Genomic DNA, 24855 nt, shown 5'->3' on the forward strand with positions numbered 1-24855 from the left:
AAGGAGCTCCTTCAGGCAGTTGAATTTACCAGATAATTAAAGCTAATTTCTGGACAACAGACAAACAAATGACTTGAAATTGCCATTAAGCTTTATCAAATTGCTTATTGAATTTATCATCTTCAGTGATTGTCTTGGCATTAGGAAATATTCTAACTACTTTGATCTTTGGCCTTCACCGATGAAGCCTTTCCCTGCAACGTATCCTCTCTCACTACATAGTATTGTCCAATAAACGATCTTATAAAAACAGTAAGAAATAAATATAATAGATCTTTAAGAATGACCTCTGTTCTAGGATTTAACATTTTAAATATAGCAACATTTCTCTGAGTCCCAAATAAAAAAAAGAAAATCTCTCTCTGAGAGCTAAAAGAAATACCTAATAATTTTTCACACCCTGGAACATGTAAATTTGTAACATGTTTCTCTGAGGAAAATATATATTTAATCATAAAGTAACTTGTTCATCAAAAGCTTCCTAGTGAGGCTGAATACCAAATTTGTACTTACTCCTTTTTATTTTTTAAGTCACAGCTAATGGGATGAAAAATCAGATAACATTTTATAGCAGAAATTGAGATTCACCTGCTAGCCATGACCATAAACATTATCATTATGAAGTTACAATGATAAAATTTTATTTGTTATAAAATCAAGTGGTCCACCTATAAATCAATTTAGTTTTAGTCTCTACTACATTTCTTATTTTTAGGAGAGAAAAAAAAAAAAATCCAGCACATGGCTATTACCAAGGTATCAAGTGGAAACAAATTTAGGATCCATCATTATCAAGATATTCTTAAAATATCTCATTAAGCTGCTACTGTTAATCCTGTTTTCATTTTTTTTTTTAGAAAATTTTATTTATTTGACAAAGAGGAGGCAGTGAGAGAGGAAACACAAGCAGGGGGAGTGAGAGAGGGAAGAGCAGGCTTCTGCAGATCAGGGAGTCTGACTTGGGGCTTGATCCTGGGACCCTGGGATCATGACCTGAGCCAAAGGCAGATGCTTAACCGACTGAGCCACGTAGGCGCCCCAATCTTGTTTTCATTTTCCTCCACTTAATTTAAAAATATTTTTGTAAACAATACAGATTTTTGTTCTAGAAAAAATATTCATTGATTATAATAGAACTTAGAAGGTTTATCAGAAACTTGAGAATTAGAAGAAGAAATTGATAGCCGAATAGGTCAGAAACAGGGCCCTGGCTCAGTTTTTGCAGAAATGATATATTGTGAACTCATATTCTGAACGTACTCTAAGTAGTAGAAAAAGATCTGATGAAAGTGCATGTCAATAAATTTTGTACTTACTTTGCAGAGGCCAGGAGTCTGTAGTACACTGTAAGTCTATCTCCTTCCCCCTGGTCCTTTCTGTCTTCTGCAGGATCTGCTTCATCTCACAGTGAACGTCCTCTGTCATGGACACTGGTTGACTGTTTACTGGTGTTTTACTCAACGTCTTCATATGCTGTTGAACTTCCGCCAAAAGAACAGCTTGTATTGCTTCAGTTACCTATAAAGATTTTTTTTTTTAATCATTTTGGCAGGGGGCGGGGGGGAGATTATTACAAATGCTTGGGGTCTTCCATCAAGTTGAGAGCCTGGAATTTGGACTTAAATAGGTTTCACATAAAGTGTACCACTCCCATCCACTAGAATTAGCATCTGAAACAATTGAAATGCAGATACTGAACACTGGAACCCAGACCAACACACTGTTCTTTTGCTAACACAAGAGATTCTAAAAGGAAAGTTGAAAGGAGTTCTCAATTCTTTCACCTAAGGTACTTTCATTTCTGCCAGAAGATAAAGAAAATGAATTTGAAGATATTATACTGTTTCTTAAAGTCAAGTTTAGCTCCTCAAATAATGTCTAGCTTGAAAGCACTATTTAGCTAAAAACACTTGATTTAAATTCAGGTTTAATACAGAAAGCTGAAGACAAGACTTTAACAATAAATCTCACTAAATTGTGTGGATGTTGGGGCACCTGGGTGACTCAATGGGTTAAAGCCTCTGCCTTTGGCTCGGGTCATGATCCCAGCATCTTGGGATTGAGCACAGCATCAGACTCTCTGCTCTGTGGGGAGCTGTTCCTACCCCCCCACACCCCTGCCTCTCTGCCTACTTGTGATCTCTGTCTGTCAAATAAATAAATAAAATATATATTAAAAAAAATAAATTGTGTGTATGTGTACATGGTTGTACACAGTTTAAAAATATTGCAAAGCTTGACTTCCAATTATTGTACATATTCAGTCAAGGATCTATGATTGGGTCGAGGGGGAAGGGAATGCTTGTCATAGACATCTAATCCAATATCTTCATTTTTTTAAATGAAGAAGCTGGGACAGGACATCCTATAGATATGATGAACAGGCCTTCCGACCGCTGATTCTATGTCCTTTTTAGTATATGTCCTCCCAAGTTTCTATATCCTCATCCCTTAGTAAAATCAGTGACAACGTACCTTTACTCTTCCTAGCTTGTTCACATATTTGTCACTAATATTATAAGAGTAAATAATATGAGTATCATCAAAAAAATAAGAGGAAGCAGAAATAACTGAATAAAACATATTAGTCATAATGAGTAGGATACTCAGTCATAAAACTTAAAAGCGAATACTGAATGGCATTCACTCAATTAGAAACAAACTCAAACCCACACTTTGTGCTCAGTGAAATCAATACTCAGCATGGCTCCAATCCACCAGCAGATGGTACATCTTATAAGCATGTAGTAATGCTATCACAATATCTGGTATACAGTGGGTACTAAATAAATGCTAATGGAATTGAAATAGATTCTGTACTTAAAAAAATAAAGTGTAGAAAATAGAATTTATTGATAATTTCTGACTATCAATACTTTAATCTCTTTAGTATATAAATACAGTAGATAAATTTTGTGATAGTTAGTAGGGATAGAATTTTCCCCAACAAAATATAAAATTTTTAGACAATATATTATATAACTTTTTGAATTTAATAATGAGCTAGAATTGAAAGCAGTGCAGCTGTAAAGCTGTCTCCCAAATGCACAGAAATAATTTTCTTTGAAAAGACAGATGTGCAAAGCATTACACTCTTATGAGAGAATGTGCAGAGATTTAAGTGAAGATTTACAAATCCATTGGCTGGAAAGAGACGGCCACAAATCTGGGTCATATACTTATTACTAGAAGTATTACTATGCCATAGGCAAGCTAAAAATTTTAATGGTTTTCTACTAAAACCTTGACATAGCAAAGTTCTGTAAAATAGCACAGAGCGTTACGAAGACTCACGAGAGCCCCTGTGGACTGCTTGTGGTTCCAGTGTCCAGAATTTCCAGAAGAAAAGTATTTTCTCAACACTTGGTCCACAATGACTTTTCACATCTTTGCAGCATCTCCTGGGAAAGCAATACTTGTCCCTTGAGGCCTGGATGTCATGATTTCACTCACTGGTGTTAGATTATAAAATCCAAGGAATTTTAATGAAGCTTCAGAAACACGCAAATGAGCAACCCCAAAATCTTACTGTTGCTTTTTCAGCATTTATTTCTCTGTGGGACATATTACATGCATTAGAAGCAAAAGAGGCAATCTCCAGACGAACTCATTCATCTGCAAAATTAACACATTCTTATCCCCAGCCCCCTTCACTTTGTGAGGTAGGATTCTGCTACTTGACAGAAACATTCCATTACCACCTAAAATACATTAAGAAGTAGATTCAGCTTAACATGATTTGACTAACTGCTTAGATGAACAGCTTTATAAGGAATTTGAGGATTGGTTAATGAAGCATTAAAATGCAAGAGGCTCTGTTGCTCCCAGAGGACCAAGGAATTTTCATTCCCATTTTACAAGTGAGGAAAAGAATCAACAAGCTACACCTATCTTCCAGAGTTATTCATCCGGTTAGCAGCAGAGAAGAGAGGAGAACTTTGATGCTTGGACTTCCTACAAAGTGAGTAATAAATGCTCTGGTCACATTTGTCGTCCTGCCAGACTTTTACACAAGGTCATAGAATCATAGAACCTTAAAGGTCCATTAGTCCAAACATGTCCAAATCACATTAAAATTTATTTGAAGGCCAAATGAACAACTGCAAAATACCTTTAGTTAGAGCAATTCAGGATAAATTTTCTGTTGAATTCTTTTCCTTCAGGATTTTTTCCCTTGGTGAGGAATTCTTAGGCTACTGGGGGAAAAAAAAATCTTGCCTTTAATAGAGACTCTTAGGATGTTTGCTAACACGCTGGTAAAAATAAAAATGTACTAATGTTTATTTGATAGTCCCAGAGGCTTTTGCATAGCTAGTCATTCATTTGTTAAATATTTATTGACAGGCTGCCATGATTACTACTTTTCTGGGCATTGGTGATTGAGGGGTGAGTGAGACGGACTGAGTCCCTGCTCTCAGCAAGTTTCAATGACAGCAAGAAGACAAGATAAGCAAGCAAAAAAGCAAATACTATCATTTCCATTAAAAGCAACTGCAACAAAGAAAATAAAACTGGGTAATGCCATAGTGACTGGAGGCATGGAGTAGTGACAACATGAGGTGGGTAATCAGGGAAGACTTCTTGGAGGAGTTGACCTTTGAGGTAAAACTCAAACAATGAATGGAAAAATTAGAATTCCAGCCCAAGAGAGCAGTAAGGCCCTGAGGTGGAAATGAGCACTGTGTATTTTGGAAATAAAAAGGTCAGTGTGGCTAGTTAGAGCAGGAGGGAGAATGATGAATAAAGAGGCTAGGCTAGTGGCAAACCATGTAGAAACTCACAGGCCATGGAAACGTGTTTCAATAACCATTCCAACTGTGTTTATTTGGTTTTGTGGTGTCAGCCCCACAGTGTGTTCTGACTTAACTTTCTTTGTTTTCAATAAGCATTTGTAATTGGAATTATTGCTATGCTGGTCTTGCAAAATTTGACATTTATTAAGCTCATGAAAAAGAATAAAGTCCCGATAAATATTCATCTAATCAACACACAGATATTTATTGTACAATATACAAAGCTACCTAGTAAGCTTTTAAGATCCACAAAAGCTTTAAAAGAGATAGAAGGACTTAAATTGGGCCTTGAAGAAACCCATTCTCTCAAACAGCTTATAGATGAGGTACTTTCGAGACAGAAAAATAATTCCTAAGTCCACATACCAAATTCCCAGGCCTAGGGCCTTTTATGTCATGGCGTATTTTAAAATCAAATAATAGACAATTCTGCCACAAACTGGAACAGCAATAGGCAATAAGGTATGGTAACAACGAGAACATCCCTTCCTCAGGCTCCCTGTTATCCCCCCTAACCTGTGCATCCTTGCATATGTCCATCTCTACTTTTTCCCTCATTACTAGTCTCTGCATTTGTCCTGTTAAATGAAATGCCCGGGGAGGAAATTTTCTGTGAGGACAACAGTAGCCACTTGTGGGTACTCTCAGGATAAGGAGAGTATGACTGAACCACTCACAGAATAGAAAGGCACAGCAGGGAACTGTTCTAATAACTTCAAGAACATACTATGTCATACCTGCACAGACTGGTCTCTCCAACAGGAAATGAGCTTCAAAAGTGAAATGTCAGCTTCAGGTATATGGGCTTCATTCTTATCTAGAAATACAGAGAACACATTTGTTCTTGAGAATATTAACATGCATGCAACCCAATGATCCTCAACCCTGGCTCCATGTTAGAGTCACCTGGGGCGTATTTTCTCCACAAACACCAGAGATTCTGATTTAATCGGTCCCGGGAGAAGGTAGGGCAGGAATGAATACCCTGTGATACTCAATGATTTTCATGTGTAACCAGTCAAGAACCATTTAGTAATTTATTTATATTTCTAATGATTATATGAATATATATTCACATCAAATCAAATTCATCTTTATACCCTAAACCCATCTTCATAACTTTTGCCAACAGAGTGTGCAATGAATAATGTTCCCACCCAAAACAGATGGCCAAATTTTACAATTCCTTCCTCATGCAAATAGATCCTGACATACTATCTTGCCATGAATTAGCATTTATCACACAGAAATCATATAAAGACTTCCTTTGATTTGTCCTTACCCAATTATACTACTCTGATCAATAGATCTAGCACTTATGTTTTAATTTGACTCCTTTTGTTATGTATTGTTTCTTTTAAGTTTGCCCTTTTGAATGTCCTTTCTATCTATTTGCCTTAATGTTCAGTGTGAAATTTTAAGAGTGAGCTAGGGCTTGGTTTATTTAAATTGATCCACAGAGTGTCCAGCAGCCCCCTACACAAAAAAGCACTTAATAAGTGCCTTTTCATTAATTGAAAATGTACATATAATCATCCAAATGAAAAATTGATCAATTAAGGCTTTCTGATGGCTAAAGTATATTATCTAGGTGCCAGATCGTGGGAGTTAAGATAAGGAAAAATGATGACGGCTTGCATTGGAGGGAAAATTACTCTAATCATCTATTTAAATGAATGTATTAATATGTGTTTGAAATTCTGGCATCAACTCTTTAAATTAGTATTAGTTCAATATGCTTTTCATTGAATTTCATTTTATATATTAAAAGATAAGTATATGTGTATATATATGCACAAATATATACTTTATAAATATTATATGTTATATATATATATTTTATGTATTAGTGGTCAAAGGAAATGTGATAGAAAGTATTAAACATAATGTGAACTAAGAATATTAAAGAGACATATATGAAACTTCTGACTCATTAATATCGTTATTTTTCCCTGATGGAACATATGATGTGAATTTGAAATGACCAAGATCAGTGCATAAAACATGTAAGTATGATAGAGCACTACGATTTTGAAGTCATATTTTCCATTTCTTTGTGAGCACAGCAGGTAAGAGAAAATTTTCCTTTGATCTCTGTCCTTCCCCTCCTTTCTCATTCTGTTGACCTTGTGACTCTACCATCAAAGCTAAGTATTGGTCTCAACTTTAGCTACTTACTGGCATCATGGGGTACTTCACAGTGCACTTTAATGTGATGTTAAAATTTTAATATGAGGTAGAAATGAGAGCCAACTTTTCTTGGCCATGTCAGTGAACTAAAGAATTAATTGCAACATCAGAGAGAAAGATAAAAAGAAAACACCCCAGGCTTACCAATAGTACTGAGTCACCATTTTTGCTGACAAAAGTGGGCAGTGGTTCCTCCACTCTTTAGAATGAGCACCTCAGAGTATTATTTTATTCAGGCTTTGACTTTACTGAATTAATAGCATAAAGCGAACCCCTCCTTTCCCTTCACCTCCCGTCTTCCAATTATTAAAACACAAAACCATGCTCCTTAGGATCTATGTGAATCTTAAATGATGCAAGCACCGCCTCTAAACACAGGAGAGACTATTCAGTAGTAAACTTGCTCCTGCTACTTTGGTTGGGGCTGCCGGAGGAAATGCTGGGGAGTCCGCGGCTCTGGTTAGCAATTCTCTCCATCTCTGCAGAAATCACTTACATTCTGCTTTAAACTCTAATCCTTTTCTCAATGTTATAAAAAATAAAAACAAGGAGAAATGCCCTAATAGGGGCTATGGCTTGAAGAGAAGGCAGGCAGCCCAGACTGGGACCTTTTAGAGAAAATACTAGTTGGGATCCTGAGAAGTGTGCTGATGTAATGCAAAGAGCAAGTGGTTTGGGACCAGAGTTGGCCTGGAATCCTGGCCCCTCTGCTCAGCAGCTCTTTGTCTCTGAGTGAATCATCTAATTTCCATGAGCCCCAATTTTCCCAAGGGTAAAACAAGATAGTTCTTCCTACTGTGCAAGGTTGTTTCTATATAGAGAGAATATGTGTAAAGCCAATGGCATAATTCTTTGAATATACTAGACACGCAAAAATTGGAAGCTATTAATAACTCTCAGTTTAAAATATTCCAAATATTCTTTTTAGTAGCCTGGAGAAGGCCCCTATGGACCATTATTCAGGGCATCTCAATGTGTCGATGGCATAATGCATAACTTCATCAAGTCTAAAATCTCATTCCCATTTTACAAGTGTAGTAAATACAGGTTTAAAGGAGTAAAAGACATGCCCAAAGCTGTACAAGTGGTAAGCGTTAGAACTAGATCTTAAACCTCAGCCATCTATTTCCAAAACCATTATTCTATTTACTATTCACACATGAATCCAAAGGTATTTGCTTAATTCCTTGAAGGCTTTGTTCTGGGAATTGGGGATACAGCAGTAAATAAAACTGTCATAAAAAAATAATAACCCCCATGGAGCTTACATTTTAGTAGCAGGACACAGATGGCAAATGAAAAAAAAAAAAAGATATATATTACATTAGAGTGAAAAGAATTATGGAAAACAGTAAAGGAGGGAATGGGACAGAGCGTGCTGGGGAGAAAGGAGGGCACCTTCATTGATAAAATGGCGTCCAAGAAAGAACCAAGGATGTAAGATGGAGGCAGGAGACAGCCGGTTGACCTCTGTGATCTGAGGAAAGAGCATTCCAGGCAGGGAAGAGCTAGCACAAAGGCCCTAAGACCTGCCCATCTTGTTTGGGTCAGAGCAAAAGGTCCAGTGTAGCTGGATCACGTGAAGCAGGGGTAAGTAAGTACAAAGAGATGGCGTCAGATGGGAGTGGTGGTCGTTGCAATGACAGAAGCAGAACAACCAGGGGCGCCTCAGTGGCTCACTGGGTTGAGCCTCTGCCTTCAGCTCAGGTCATGATCCAAGGGTCCTGGGATCAAGCCCCACCTCAGGCTCTCTGCTCAGCGGGGAGCCTGCTTCCCTCTCTGTCTCTTCCTGCCTCTCTGCCTACTTGTGATCCCTTGCTCCGTCAAATAAATAAATAAAATATGTAAAAAAAAAAAAAAAGGCAGAACCACCAGATTATACTGGGCCTTGTACGCTCTCCTAAAGACTGTGCCTTTTATTCAGGGCGGAACAGAAGCAGCTGAAAGGTTTTAAGCAGAAGCATAAGGTTCTGACTTAGTTTCCAATGGGTCATTCTGACTGCTTGATGGTGAATAGAGTACAGGAAGGAGAAATAGGAGCTGAAGGGCGGTTAGGAGGCAAGGAGAGATGAAGGCTCTGGGGTGTGGTCTGTGGGTAAATAGAAACAGAATCTGGGATATATTCTGAAGGGAGAATCAATATATTTACTAAAAGATTGGATGTGGGTGCAAAAAAAAAGGTCGGGGGGTGAGTCAAAATGACACCAAAATTCTTGGCTTGAATCACGAGAAGGGCAGATTTGCTTTACTGAGATGTCAAAGATTTAGAGAAGCAGGTTTTGAGGATAAATTGGCTATCTGGCATCAAAAGAAAATCTAAACACCAAGACTATTACTCAGAAGAATTCAAGGATCATTATATAACCTTCTGAAAAAGCTATAAAATTCTCTAATATAATCATCATTTATTTGGTAATAAAGATACTGATGTAATAAACTTCCCCGTAAATCACAGGTGACCTTAATTTAATATCTAAATATTTCTTTTGCCAAAAAGTTTCAGACTTTCAGGCATTTCAAAGATCATTTGATAAAATTCATCACATTACATGTCTTGTAACATTATTCATTTTAATAAAAAATCACATATATTTCAAATATAATACAAAAGTATAGCTATGTGAAATGCAGACTAAATCAAACAATAAATGCAAACACTGCTCATTCCAAACTGTAGCAGGAGAACCAGTTGTAGATGGGCCAGTTATTCTATTTCATAGAGAAAAAAAAAAATCAGACTTGTATCTGTAAGTCCTTTACCATTTCGTAAGTAACCACAGAAGCTTGAAATAGTAAAAACTTCATTCCCAGGACTTTTTGCCTTGTTGTGCACAGATTCCATTTTGAAAGACCTGTCGGGGGAAAAATAGAGGATATCATTAAAGATATATGAAAAGTATTTTTAGAAATAAATTGAAGATTTGAGTGTATGGCCACTTTAAAAAAATTCGGGAACTGAACATAGGTTACTTTTTTAGCAATGTTCTCCAACATTAATCTCTTTGGTGAATTTCCCCACTTTGTTCCTAGCTAAAACCTTAATCCCAGTTTTGAATTTTAGGTTACCAGAATTATTTTGTGACTCACTTTTCCAGGAGGAGCTCCACTACGATAGGTCATGTAATTTGTGGTAAATGCAATATATTCTGAATCTTAATATGTTGACATCTGCCACAATTCTCCACAGGTCCTGTAAGGACCTGAGGAAGGTGAGTTCTACTCCAGACCAGTGATTTAATCATAGCAACTTTCAGATACTGTTCAGGGATATTGTCATAGGCAGATGGCTCTTTCCTTAAAATGCAGTTACGTCATGCACCCCTTTGTGAAGCCCACAAGGATTTCTCCACATTCACAACCACAGTGAAATGTTAGTGAAATGGACAAATCCAATGCACATTATTTTGATTTCCAAAAAATTGCCATGCTGTCCAACAGCAAATCCAAGTTGAAGTGACTGATTTCTGGAAGCGGTCTCTAATCCGGACAACTCTTTCAATAATTTTTTTTTAATGAAGAATTTCGTAAAGAGTTAACTAATGTATGGTGGCAATTTTTAGCGGAAGGCAGGCTGACAGCCCGTGATCCCTCCTCAGGGCACCAGACACACCCTGCACATCCTGAACTCCGTATCTGCAACCGACTCAGAATGAAAACTCCATCACACAGTAACCAAGTCCCTCACTGGCTCTGTGGGATCATGATTAGGCAGATACAATTTGTTAACAATCCACGTTTTCAAGAATTTGAAGAAACCTTAGTGGCCGCCTAGCCCACAAACCTCATTTTCTAAATGAGGAAAGCAAGGCTCAGAGGGGGTAAGTGACTTGTCCAGAGCTACACGTGGCTAGTTAAACATCAAAAGCAGGATTTATTCCCAGGTTTTCAGGCTCCAGGCTGACTGCATTTTTTTGTTTATCATACGTTCAGGGCTTTGTAATCTTCTTAGTCAGAGGAAGAAGAGAAAAGTAAAAGAAGGCTATATGAAACTTAAACATGTGTATATATATGTGTGTGTATATATAATATGTATTATATATACATATTATGTATGAAAAGAAAACAGAGAAAAATTTAGTATAAAACCACAAAATTTTACCAGTCTATGTCTCCATAATAGGGTCACAGAACAGAAAATGAGAAACCTTGCATTATAATGGAAGGAAGCATAACATCAGATCCTAAATAATCCACAGAGCCTTCCTACCAAAGGGTAGGCCCACCGAGGGCAGGAATGGTGCTGACCGTTCAGTGCCTGGAACTGAGCTCCTATCACAGAACAGAAACGTCAAGGACCATTTACCACCACATAGTGGGAAGTGCTTTCTGTAAAAGCATTCCCATGGTTTCCACTCACACTAATTACTCTCTTTACTCTGAACACCAAAATACTTACCTATACTACCAAGATTTTTCCGCATTTCTTTACCCTACTTTTGGTGTTTTCTATTTATTTCGTGTGCCTTTTTCTTTCTTTCTTTTTTTTTTAATCATTTGAATCAAATGAGAAATTTCTTCTGTAGACTAGTGCTAAGGACACATGCTGTAAATTGTAAATTCAATCCTCTAATGTCAGACTGAAAAACTATACTGAATTTTAGCAGTAGAAGAAGGTAGACACACAGAGTTAAGGTTAGTAATGAATCAGGCTCTGGAATTAGACTGGTGCTCAGCTTTGAATCAGCCTCTAAGAAGCTGAATTAATCTTGGAGTTGATACCTTTTCGCCATAAGACTCAATATCTTCATCTTTACAAAGAGCTAAACAATAGTACCTATATGCCAGCCTTGCATATTAAGTGATATCAGGTAAGTAAAGTACTTACATGGTGACTAATAGATATTAAATATTCAAAAAACAAGAGCTATTTTTATTCAACTGTACTTTTTGTAAATGAATTACTGATTGCCACCTCTAGCTTAGTACAACAAAGTATAAATTAAATGGTGGGACTTGGGCTATGAAACTGTAAAACTTTCTCCGATGATATATGAAATATATTATCACTGGCATTTACTTAAATGTTCTTTGTTCATATTTAATTCACAGCAAGTAAAATGGATTTCAAGGTGTGTATGAATCAAACTATCGTCTATCTCTCGGTCTACCTATCTATTAAATCATTCAGCGCCAGCACTATGATTTTTCCTGGTACATATTATGAGAGCAATGGATATTTTTTGAAAGAATAAATTTTTAAATATATAGATTAATTGCCCAAATTATTCTTTGATCCCAAAGAATTAAGAGGAAGTTCTTCTTAAATGTGTTTTGAGCTGAAGGAGCTGTTGCATATTTACTCTTGATCTGAAAAAAGGAAGAAAGGAAGGAAGAAGAGGAGGGAGGGTAAAGAGCCAAATACAGCAAATAATTATGATTCTTTTAATGTCCCAAATAATAGTAGTCAAAATATTTACGCACATCTTACCTGTCAGTTCCACATGCCAGCTCTAAAGGCATGTTAACTAACTTATTAACTACAAATAGTCTGCTCAGTAAATAAACTATAGTGTCCGACTCTTGCAAAGAATTACAATTATTCTCCAATCCTCTTGGCATTCCAACCTGATTTGGAAGAGTGGACGTGTACTTATTTGACAAGTCCAAAACTTTTTTGGAAAATAAATTAACTTTTGAATAGTCTGTTTTCGTTTCAGCACTGCATACATCCCACCCCGGCAGCATCAATGAGAAGCGGTCTTCATTTGCAGCAAGTCCTAAAGAAACAGAACCCTGAAGCTTTAAAATATTGAGATGCTTAATGCAGAGATTATCTAATTCTTTATCCAGTCCCCATGGCAAAAAGCAAGATAGGAACAATTTAGCTGCATCTATTGTGATGCTGGCATCCATTTTTCTTGATGGTTCCGGGTGCATCTTTTTGGAGTTCTTTGTTTTCTTCTGCCTTTTAATGCCATCACTTTCTTCTAAGAATTTGACAGCATTATCTCCTTGGGCTGAGTTCTCACCAAAAGGCTTGCCTTGTACCTCTGCTGAGAGAGAACCACAGGCAGTTTTATTTCTTTTCAGCGTCAGTGTTTTCTTCTCCACTGTGCTTTTGGCTCTTCTCAGGATTTCACTACCATAGAATGAATTAGAAGGGTCAACGTCACAGATTGGAGTTGGCAGCAAAAGTTCAACAAGATTTTCCAGATCAAATAGAAGGATATGAAAGCCAATGTTACTCCATTTTGTCTTCACAGGCAAGACATTAAAAGGTCCTGAGAAAGACTTGGCATCAGCAACCTAAAGGAGATTAAGGAGAAAAAATAATTATGTGTCAGGGTTTTTATTTTTCAAGTGATTTTTATTAAAAGTTCCATATTAAAATGGCATAAAATGAAAGCATTAAGTAGCAGTACAACTAAAGCCATTTCAATTATTTTGTCTGTTAGGAAAACTTCCCTCTAAATTAAACAGTCTATATTCCTTAAAAACTTTTTTTTTCCTTCCTAAAACCTTTATTTTTCTTTGAAAAAAAAAATATGAATTAGGCCTAGGAAGTAAGATAGCATCAGATTAATATCTTTTCTTATCTGATTTCTTATCTTCCTATCAACATAGCCATGAAGACCCACAAAGGGGAAAAAGTGGGTTTGAAAATTAAGGAGGAGAACATTGATATGCCTGGGTGGTTCATTCAGTTAAGTGTCTGCCTTTGGCTCAGGTCATGATCCCAAGATCCTGGGATCAAGCCTTGCATTAGGCTTCCCACTGAGCAGGGAGCCCAAGTTGGGGTTCGATCCCAGGTCCTTGGGATCATGCCCTGAGCTGAAGGTAGATGCTTAATGACTGAGCCACCCAGGCACCCCAGGTTCACACAATTTTTTAATTGTTTAATACTTTTCTTTTTTCATTTTTGTGTTTGGTTTGCAATAGAACATACTTTTCATGTTTGTTTGTTTGTTTTTAATCTTGATATCAGTTGTTCCAGTATCATTTGCAAGCTTGTTCTTTTCTCACTGATCTGCTGTCTGGGACATTATTCAATTAATCTATTCCATAGTATAATAGCTTTACAAAAAGACTTCAGATCTGGTGGTGAGGTTCCCCTATCCAGTTGTTTATACAGTCTTTTATTCTTTCACGTAAGTTTGAGGATGTTTGTCAAGTTCCAGACTGTATCTCCCACTTCCTTAGACCATGCTTAATTTCTTTTGATCGTTTAATGGTTGTTCAGACGGATGTTTATATTATTTGCTTATCAATTTTTTAAACTTCCTGTAGCTATGGGTCCTTTTTCATTTTTGATATTATTGCTTTTGCTTTTTTTCTTGCCAGAAGTTTATCGATTTTGATATTCTCTTCAAAGAATCAAATTTTTACTTTGTAGGTCCTCTCATGGAATAATGTTTTCCTTGGAAGACCATTTCCTTGAGTAAACTATTTTAATTTCATTTATTTTCTCACAGCATTTTTGAAGGCATAATTCTCCAGTCTTCGGGTTTCCTTTGATGCATTTGAGATGTTAGCTAGTACTCTGTCACTCTGTCTTTTCTCTACACTGCTTTTTAGATCTTTTTGTCTTTACTATTCTGCATAAAATCATAGAATCACTAGAATTCTTTTAGGTGTGGATGTTTCCCCCCAATCCTACATTGTATCTGAGTATTTCTATGTCTCTTTAATTTTGTTCAGTTCTCAGACCTACCTTTTTGAATGTTTCCCTCTGCATCCCTTTCACCCCATACAGAACTCTGGTGAGCCCATTTGTCAGACAAACTATTTTCTCTCTCTCTCTCTCTCTCTCTCTCTCTTTTTTTTTAATTTCTTTGTCTCTCTGTGCCTCATGCTGGGCATCACTTTGGAATTCTCCTTTAGCTTGCCTATTTTCTTCTCACCTGTCTCTCCTATAACATTTAACTTACCCACTGAGTTTTTTAATTTTGAGTTTTACATTTTTAATCTCTATCAGTTCCATTTGGTCCCTTTAAAAAACAAACTGTTCATTTTTACAGTCAGTTATTTCTTCTTTATACTTTTAAACCATTAGTTCATTTTTACAGTCAGTTATTTCTTCCTTATTTTTTAAACCATTATTCTTCTAAAGGTACTTATTTTGTATAATACATCTATAATTCCAATTTTTAAAATCCTTGTGAGTATGACTCTGCTTTTTTATTTTGGTGGTGCTTTTCTGTTTCCTTATGTTTTGTGACTATATATATGCATGGGTGTGTGCATGTGTGTGCATTTGGGAAATGCTACCAGTGAGAAGCCTTCGAGTCATGGGTTGAAAATGCATTCTTCAAGAGATAATCTGTGTTTGTGACTGCCAGGTACCCAAGGGGTATAGATGTTTATTTTACTAGCCCACTAATAGTTAAAAATTAGGTTTGTATATAGAATTGAAAATTAAAATTCAGTAGCTCCCCCAATCCATGGGTTATATGTCCCAAAGATTCCTAATAGACACCTTAGATGGCAGATAGCTCTGAACTATACATTTACTATATTTTCTCCTATGCATACATACCTATGATAAAGTTTAATTTATAAGTTAAGCACAGGAAGAGATTAACAATAATAACTAATAATAAAAGAGAACACTTAGAAGAATATAGTGTAATAAAAGCTATGTGAATGTGGTCTCTCTCTTTCTCTCTCTCTCCCTCTCTCAAAATATCTTATTGTACTGTACTCACCCTACTTTTTGTGATAATGTGAGATGATAAAATGTCTAGTGATGAGATGAAATGAGCTAAATGACATAGGCACTGTGGTGATCAGATGAAATGAGCTAAATGACATAGGCATTGTGGTGCAGCTTTAGGTTACTACTGGTCTGATGATATGTCAGGAGGAGGGTCATTGGCTTCTGACCCCTGGGTAAGTGAAACTGTTGATAAGGGGGGACTACTGTATTTAGCTTTGATAAGGAAAAGAGGAAATGGGCGCTCTCTTACATTTCACGATGAGTGTAAATTGGCATCTCTTTATAAAAGGTAATTGGCAAAATATATCGACAACCTTAAAATATTCCATAACCTTGGATATAGAAATGGCTTTCCTAAGGGTAAAATTACAAAGATACCCAAAATTATATGAAAAAGAATGTTTGTTATAGAAATTTTTATGTCAGTAAGCTGAAAATAACTTGAATGTCCCACAATATAGATTTGGCTAAATAGATTATAATATGTGCACATATTAAAATACTAAGTGGATATTAAAAAGAGGTTTGTGGGGATTTTTTTTGGCAAAATATATAATACCACAGCAAGAAATTCACACAGTGTCTATGGAAAATACCTAGATTAAAAAGTGCAATCCCATTTTTATAAAATTGCAGAGATTTCTCAATATCTCCTTTTAACTATATCTATTTCTTAAAGTTTTATTTTTAAGTAATCTCTACACCCAGCATGGGGCTTGAACTCACAACCCTGAGATTAAAAGTCATGTGCTCTATTGACTGAGCCAGCCAGGTAATAAGAATTGCCAAGGAAAATGTCAATAATAGATACGGCTATCTAGATGGTTTTAACATTGTGCCTCCCTCCCCCAAAATACGTTAATCAGATTAAATTTAAAAGTGTAAGAAGATTTGCTAGTAAATCGAAGGCCAATATTTTAGATATATAAGCAGCTCACAAAAATTAATTAGCAAAATACTTGTATCTCAAGAAATAAAATGAGCAAAAGAGACAAAAATACCACTGAGGAGCATAGTTTTTAATCCATTTGTCTCAATAAAAATAAAACAAGTATAAAATTTTACATACCACACTGGTTTTGAGCACTTACATTTGCTAAAATTTTTTCAAACTTACAGAAAACAAAAAGGATCCCCATGCTGTTGAGTGCTCATTTTAAAGGACTCTGATGACATCTAGATGGCCTTATCTTTTCTCAGAAACATCACGGTTATATGTATTAAGAGTCTTAAAAATATACACTGTCATTCTTTCAGGGTACTTGGGTGGCTCAGTAAAATAACCATTTGACTCTTTGATTTCAGCTTGGGTCATGATCTCAGAGTCCTGCGATCCAGCACCCAGCGAGGCTCCACACTCAGTGGGAAGTCTGCTTGAGATTCTCTCTCTCCCTCTCCCTTTGTCCCCCTGCTCCATACTCCCTCTCTCTGCCTGCCTCTCTCTCAAATCAATCAATCAATCAATCAGTCTTTAACAAATATTCACTATCCGTGTGATATAATAAGCACTGAGTGTCATATGCAACTAGTGAATCATTGAATACTACATCAAAAACTAATGATGTATTATATGTTGGCTAATTGAACATAATAAAAAAAAATCTCTAAGCCACTAAAAAAAAAAAAAAAAATTCACTATCATTGTCTCTAATTGAGATGCTACTTCATGTTCTTGGAGGATAGTATACCCAGATCTATGCTGTGGGTTTATCTGTTTTCATTCATTCAGCAGACACTGAAGAGGTCTTTGCGGGGGACCTCTTAAGTAGAGCATGGTATGAGTAGCTGTCCACAGAATATGGAACAAGACTCAGCAACGGCATAGTTACAGCTCCCACCCTTTACACTCAGAAGAGGAGAGAGATAGGTGTCCAGCAAGGACCTCATAGCCAGGACAAGGGCAGAGTAAGGGCCAATGTAGAAAGCTATGAAGGCCTGAAGCAGCCATCTCATATTCGACCTTGATCACCCACGAAGTCTAAGCAGAAGTGACAACAAACCACAATCTGAAAGATTAAGGAAAAATGAACTAAAGAAATGGGCAAGACCAAGTACTCGAGGCAAAGAGAACAACATGAGAAGACCCAAGAAGTGTTGGCTGGAGTTGGGGTGAGGACATATATAGAGACCATGTACAAGGACAATTTTAGTATGGATGGAGAGCAGAATATGGAAATGCAGATGAGCCAGACAGGACAGGAGCCACGTTGTGTTAAAGCCTTGCAAACTCTGTTGAGTTTCAAATTTATTCTGCTGTGACCCTTGAAGGGGTATGTAAGTAAAGAAGTCACCGATTCCCAAACTCTAGCTATGATTACTTCTGAACTGCAGGCTAATCAACCAGACTAAGACAGAGTTCCACTCTCCTATGCACTTCCACTTCCCCAAACTGTAATCTCTGGCCACAGTATCTAGATTTCTCAATTATTGGGCATTACTGGGCCAGTCAAAATTATAGCAATGATTCTGGCAATATGACACACTCCCTGGTCCGGTCTCATCCTCTTATTTTGTGATCACACAGCCAAAATAGACCCATTGCAGTGTTGTAAACAAAAATCCCAAATTTCCCTCCCTAACCATAATCACTTTAAGCCTCAGGAGCAACTGAACACTTTAGAATATTTTCAAATCGTAAATATTATTCCAAGTTTTTTTTTTTCCTTTTCAAGATTTATTTATTTATCTGAGGGAGAGAGAGAGTGAGGGGAGGGTGGATGGGAGGGATAGAGGGAGAAGGAAAGGAGCTAGATGCAGGGCTTGATCTCAAGACCCTATGTCACAACCTGAGCCTAAACCAAGAATCAGAAGCTTAACCAACTGCATCACCAAGGAGCCCGCAAAGGTTGTTTTTTTTTTTTTTAAACATATAATAAAGTTGTTTTTCATTTGGAAACAAGTCAATTTAGATTATAAGTATAAACCACTGTTATATCTTAATGTCCTAAAATGAATATTATAATTCTAGTTAAAAATGTTTAACTCTGTAAAAAGTATATTTTTAAAGTCATGTCATCAATGGACTTTAAAAACAGTATTACCATCATCTTGAATGTAAGTAATATAGAATAACAACAAATGTCAATAATAGTAATTACTGAGCTTTCACATTATAGACCGGACATGCACAATATTTAGTAATGTTGAGCAAAGGCTATAGTAAATGTTAACCTTATTTATATTTATATGGTACTATACACAATATATTCTGCCGACAAGAATTCTATGAAAAACAGCCTGCTAAAAGAAATTAAAAAATAGAAGTGTTTTCCTAAATCATGACTGAATAATGTTGTGCAAAAAATATAAATATAATTATATTACTTCTGGAATGATAAACTATATGTAAACCATCATTTTAACACAAGTATTTTAGAAACATTCACCAATCTGATTACAATTAAAAAGTCAAGAGCAAGTAATTGAAGACAAAGAAGAATTTCACTGAATCTATGTCACTGCAAAAGTGTGAGGGCTAAATATAAATTTTAAGTTATTAGTCCACGTGTTGCTGACAGAATGCTCTCTGATTGCCTGACAGCTCCCCAAAATGTGCTGTCCAGGCTTTGCACAAATAGAAAAGCTGCTGGTCTTTTCCCCAATATCCCATCATGGTTACAACCACTCTCTGAAGTTCCAGGTTGAAGCAAGAGAGGAGGTATGTTTACAATCTGGACGGCAAGAGGTAGCACTAAGGGACAATGGTCCATTCCAACCTCTGAACTTTGGGAGCCTGGGGAGTAAAACGGTTCTGATACATCTACATGTGAATGCTCTCAACAGCAGGTGCAGAGTAGGAAGAGGCACATAGAAATGAGCTCTTTGTCTGAGTACACAGACTTCAGGAAAAGCTACTGAGTCAGAAAGTCTGCAAGTGAATCCCAGATGGCCAGCGGAACAGAAATTATTCCTCCACTCCCTGCAAGAACTCAAAATAAATGACAAGTAAAACTAAAGTCAACAACTCAAAACTCAAACTCTGAACAACCCAATAAACACATAAAAAAGAAGCACCAGAAGGACCCAAAACTTTAGAAGAAAAAATGTGATAGATGTGAAGGTGTAAGTCTAACATCTTTATTTTAAGAAGTCTATTCATTTACTTATTTTTCCTTTATCCTGCTGTGTTCAGCTGGTGCCTCTTCTTTTTTCTATCTGATTCAGAAAGACAAAATGGTTAAACAAGACTGGTTTTACCCCCTGCCTTTGAAGGTGGAAATGCACTGTCTGACAACATGTTCTGATAAAACTTCTCTCTGAAAACATATTGGATCCCCCACTGAGTTTGTTGTGAAAGGAACTGACCTGCCCAATCTACAACCACAAAATAAGTTTGATAAAACTGATGCTTAAAACTACCTTGTCTTCTCACTTTTGTGGCTGTGTGCAATAATACTTAATACAAGTATTTAAATACTATGTGAAAAGACATAGATGCTAGCTGAAGAATTATTCTAGGTATTTGGTTACGTGAGAGCAGGAAGAATTTAGAAATTAGCTGATCTTAAGGGAAAATGAGGAACAGAGAAGTAAAGTGACTTGTTGGGTTCCTCATTTGGTAAATAGCCAAGTCAGTGATCCCAAGTCCATTTTTTCCCCCTGACTATTCTTTGGATGACATTCTATGACTTATATTTCTCCAAGAATAAAATAGTGTTTCTTATTTATTATTTCTAAGATGTCTGAAGGAGCCTCATTAGCTAAGCATTCATTGCAGGAAATACCATATTCACAGATGTATAAAAATGAAAAAGCCATCATTATAGGAAAACATTCACTAATGAACTGATCACTTATAAAACTAGTGCCTCCCTTTTTAACATTAAGTCCCACCCCACTCATTAGTCAGGCTTTGGCTGATTATTAAATGATGTGTTCCCATCACAAAGTAGATAGCAAACGCTGTAAAAAATGAAAATGAAGGATTACGCTGAATGCCAGAACTGAGTCTTACCCAATGCCAATGACAACCAAGGATCCAGCAGGGGAGACCAATTAACTGAAGAAGAGAAAACTAATTCAGATGCTTCAAATGACAAAACTTTTAATATAATTCTCTTTTCAATACTTTTCTAAAATAGCTGTGAATCATGAAATTCACAAATGAAGTAAAAAGTAACAGATTGTGTACCATACAATTAAATTAGAAAAAAAATCCTCCTCCACCTCCCCCCTCTTCTTCTTTGTCTTCTCCTTCTCTTCCTCCTTCCCCTTCTTCATTTTCTACTTCCCAAATCAATAGTTTTCAAATAGCAGTATTCAAGAATATTCCCAGAATGAAAGAAGTGTCGATCTCCTACACAATCAGAAGAATTACTCATGAAATGGGACGGACTGACCAAGGAAAGCAGGTTATTCCCCTTTCACTCTAACTCAACAAAAGTAACTTCAACTTTACTAAGGATAGTTCACCACTGAAGAGCCAGGAAAAGGTCCCAGCTCTGTGTGTGCGTCTCTTACTGTAAAAGGAGACAGAGTCTGTTTTCAGGGGTTAAAGGAAAGTCCATTGCTGCCTCAGTGGGCACTTCCTAAAGACAGGCCCAACACTGCGAGATACCCGTGGTGCCTCAGCAAAGCCAGAGAAGCTCAGGTTTGCTTTTAACCTAACAGGGCCTTCCTTTCCTTCCGGTCATACAACAGAGGGATCCCTGGAATAGAAAAGTCACACCAGAAGAAACAACGATGAATTTCTACTCCATGGCTATGCAGCCAAGTCTTATTTGAACGTGGTCCCAGAAGTTAAAAAAAAAAAAAAAAAAAAAAGACATTTACTCACTGGTATTTTATCAAATAAAATATCGTTCTAGATTTCTAACCAGGATTGTATACTTCCTCCTAATCACATTTTTTGGTACATACATTTCACCAAATTTCAGGGAAGCATACTAAAAAGTCAGACCTTTTTTCTTACTTTCAAATATCACAGAGGTCTTATTTGTGCTCTAAAATGCACATTAAATCACGGTTACAGCAACACCAGCCTCCTCACTAAGAAAGTTTCTCCATCTCCTGAGACACCTGTGCAACATGCTCCTGGTGAGCCAGGCTTACATCTGAACACCATCTTTTCTTTCTCTTCTCCTAGCTGCAGTGAGTGCTTGTCACTGCTGCCTGATTCTTCTGCTCTGTCTTGGCCTTCCAGCCTTTTCTGATTTCTCCGCCTCTTGTGTTTGTCCTTATGCTGAGAATGCCCCATCACCCATCTACAGAAACTCTACCCCCAAAGAAAACTCACTTCCCCAAGAGACTTCCCCTTTTCTCATCTCTTCTAGTCATCATCTCGCTGTCCTTGGGTATTTCACGACATTGTTATTTCTTTTCCACTGTGCGCAGGCGTGCGCGCGCGCGCACACACACACACACACACACACACACATCACTATTTTCATCCATCCCAATCTTTAAAAAGCTGACCATGCCTCGGCCTCAGTGCATTCCACCGGCAGGAATCTCTTAAGAGTTCATAAAACATGAGGTCTATTACAGAGGACTTCTTTGAGCCTTAAAGAGTCAGACAAGCTGAGTCCTATAACCGTGGAGGGTAAATGTACTGACTTCATGGCATCCTCCTCCTACTACCATAACTGTTCAATACTGAAACACAATAGTTGAAGATGTTATTCCGGGTCTTTTTGAAAAATAACAAAGAAAATCCAGCACATAAAAAAGTACATTAGGTATGCTTTTGTTTATGGTAACTTGGGATTCAGCTGTTGGGTGTTAGTGATGCACATTTCTGTAAACCCATCTCTAACCTTCATGTGACCAGAGCAATTCACTTAAGAAACTGTCGCCTAAGTGAAAAATAAGTGCCTCACAACACTAGCCCATTTAAGCACCTAATTACAGGGTCAGTCGAGAGTCAACCTGCTCCATAACAGATTGCCTTCATCAGTGGGGTCCTGTCTACCCGTCTATTGTGCCTCCACTCCTGGCTCCTGGTGTACTTGGATGTCCTTGCCCTGACTTTGGACTACATCTCTTCAAAATTTTACTGATGCGGAATCTGGGGTAATTTGGGAAAGGACAAAAGTGTTCCTTAAGTAAGCCATTTCTCTACCGATTACAAATGGAAACCACTGTTTTCTATTGCTTCTCTCAACATGTTTGTGCTTTAAGTCATAGGATAGTTTTCCAGGTCTTTAAAAAAATCCTTTGAAGTGAAATTTCAGATGGAAAAGATACAGACCTTTAAAATGTTTGTTAAATTGTTAGACTATGCTCCAGCAAGTTTCTTTTAAAACACACTTCAACCAAAGGTGAATGCATATAAGTTACTTTGTCATACCATTAAAGAGTTCAGTACTTCTTTTAATGTTTATTAATCTGATAGGAAATTTGCATTGATGATTTTCAGTCAGTATAGTTCTGCAATTTAAATGTTCATTTTTGCCCTGTTTCCTAATTTACCATTTATCTTTCCCTTATCAATTTGTAAGAGCCTTTTTGATGTAAAGATATTAACCCTCAAATATACTGAAAGTATTTTTCAAGTCTCATTAGGCTTTACATTTATAGAGTTTGAGAATCTCTACAATATTTAAAAAATGTAAATAGTAAAACCATAATTTTTGTTTCATGCATCTTTTGGGAATTTTGCCACTCAGGACTTTCACAATGCAATTACTAAAAATATTACCTATTTTCCCCTAGTAATCTATCTTCCTATATTAAAATTTCTATTCATTTGAAATTTATTTTTGTGAAAGGCAGAGAATAGGGATATCATTTTATGTTTTATCTAAAAATACACTCAATTGTACAAAGGCCACTTATAAACTTTCCCTTATGATTTTAAGTGCCATTCTTTCCAAAGATCAAATTATGATTTATATACATGCTTATTCCTAGACTCTTTTGTCCTTTTCATTTATCGTTTTGCCTCTTCTTAAGTCACTTCTGAACTCTACTGCAGATGACAGATAAATAGATAGATAGATAGATAGATAGATAGATGATGGATACACTTAACATCTGAGAAGGAAACCTCATTTCCATCATTCCTCATTTGCTCATTTTTCTTATCTCATTTTATACATTTATTTTTCCAGGATAATTCTATAATCAAATCATCAAAGTCCCAAAAAACTCATCTAGGAGATTTTGAAAGTTATTTTTATTAAATGTATAGATTTGTGACTATGGGAATCTTTAAAATACTGAGCTTTCCTTATGGGATTCCACATAACAATGATGTTATTGAATCAAGTTATTTGTTATGTCTTTGAGTGATTTTTAAAACATGTGTTCATACGGCTTTTACATATTTCTTACTAAATTTATCCCTATTATTTTATATTTTATACTGTTATTATCAATGGAATTTTGATACTAACTTGTGTTTTTTTGTATTAGCACATAAATTTTTCTTTAACATTACCATCCTTAACTTTTGTTTTATTAGGTCTTCTGTTCTATTCACTTTTGTAAAGATTATCCACTATTATACTTGAATAAGGGGAATTCATTTCATTTTTCCCATTCCTACTCTTTTTATTTCTTTTTCTTAACCTTTGGTACTTGCTAATACTTCCAGGAAAGAAAAAAAAAGTTAAGTAATAATATTACTATAACCAAATTGCTATTATTATTGCTTTTTAAAGATTTATTTCTTTATTTTAGAGAGAGACAGAGCATGAGCAGGGAGGGGCAGAAGGAGAGGGAGAGAGAAAATCCCAAGCTGCCTCTGCACCAAGCATGGAGCCCGACGCAGGGCTGGATCTCACAACCCTGAGATTATGACCCAAGCTGAGACTAAGAGTTGGATACTTAACTGACTGAAACACCCAATCATTGATTTTTTTTAAAAAAACGATTCATTTATTTTCTCAATGTTGGCTAAGTTGGGATGGTTTTCCTAGGTCCATTTATGTGAGTAACCACCTCTCTTTAACCCCTGTCATTAAATTTGATTTATTCAGTAATAACAGGTAATTGAAAGAATACCAGGTACATTTTAACAACATCAACTAGTAAAGATTGCATATTAATTTATAATGCCAAATACTTCCCTCATCAAATACTTTATGAAAGAAAAATCTAAGACAATGTTTATTGGGAGATCAGTAAAAATGTAACCAGGTCTGTATGTATTAATATAGAAGAATGCCTGCCAAATATTTTTAACATAACAAAGCAACTTGTAGAATACCCTCTAATATAATCAATCTCATTTCTGTGTGAAAGAACAACTTATACACATGAACACAGACCTAC

At 36.4% G+C, this 24855-nt stretch overlaps 1 protein-coding gene across 5 annotated transcripts in view; it reads right to left on the minus strand.

Moving 5' to 3' along the window:
- WDR72 (WD repeat domain 72) overlaps positions 1 to 24855 on the minus strand; it is a 215771-nt gene that overhangs the window by 79662 nt on the left and 111254 nt on the right. For all 5 annotated transcript variants that reach the window (XM_032343781.1, XM_032343782.1, XM_032343777.1 and 2 more), the window contains 4 exons: positions 12412 to 13229; positions 9744 to 9835; positions 5531 to 5610; positions 1317 to 1518 (listed from right to left, as the gene is read on the minus strand). In XM_032343781.1, the coding sequence (XP_032199672.1) occupies positions 1317 to 1518; positions 5531 to 5610; positions 9744 to 9835; positions 12412 to 13229 (1192 nt within the window). The remainder of the gene's footprint in view (positions 1 to 1316; positions 1519 to 5530; positions 5611 to 9743; positions 9836 to 12411; positions 13230 to 24855) is intronic.

This window comes from Mustela erminea, chromosome 5 (assembly GCF_009829155.1).
Source record: "Mustela erminea isolate mMusErm1 chromosome 5, mMusErm1.Pri, whole genome shotgun sequence".
Classification (NCBI taxonomy): Eukaryota; Metazoa; Chordata; class Mammalia; order Carnivora; family Mustelidae; genus Mustela; species Mustela erminea.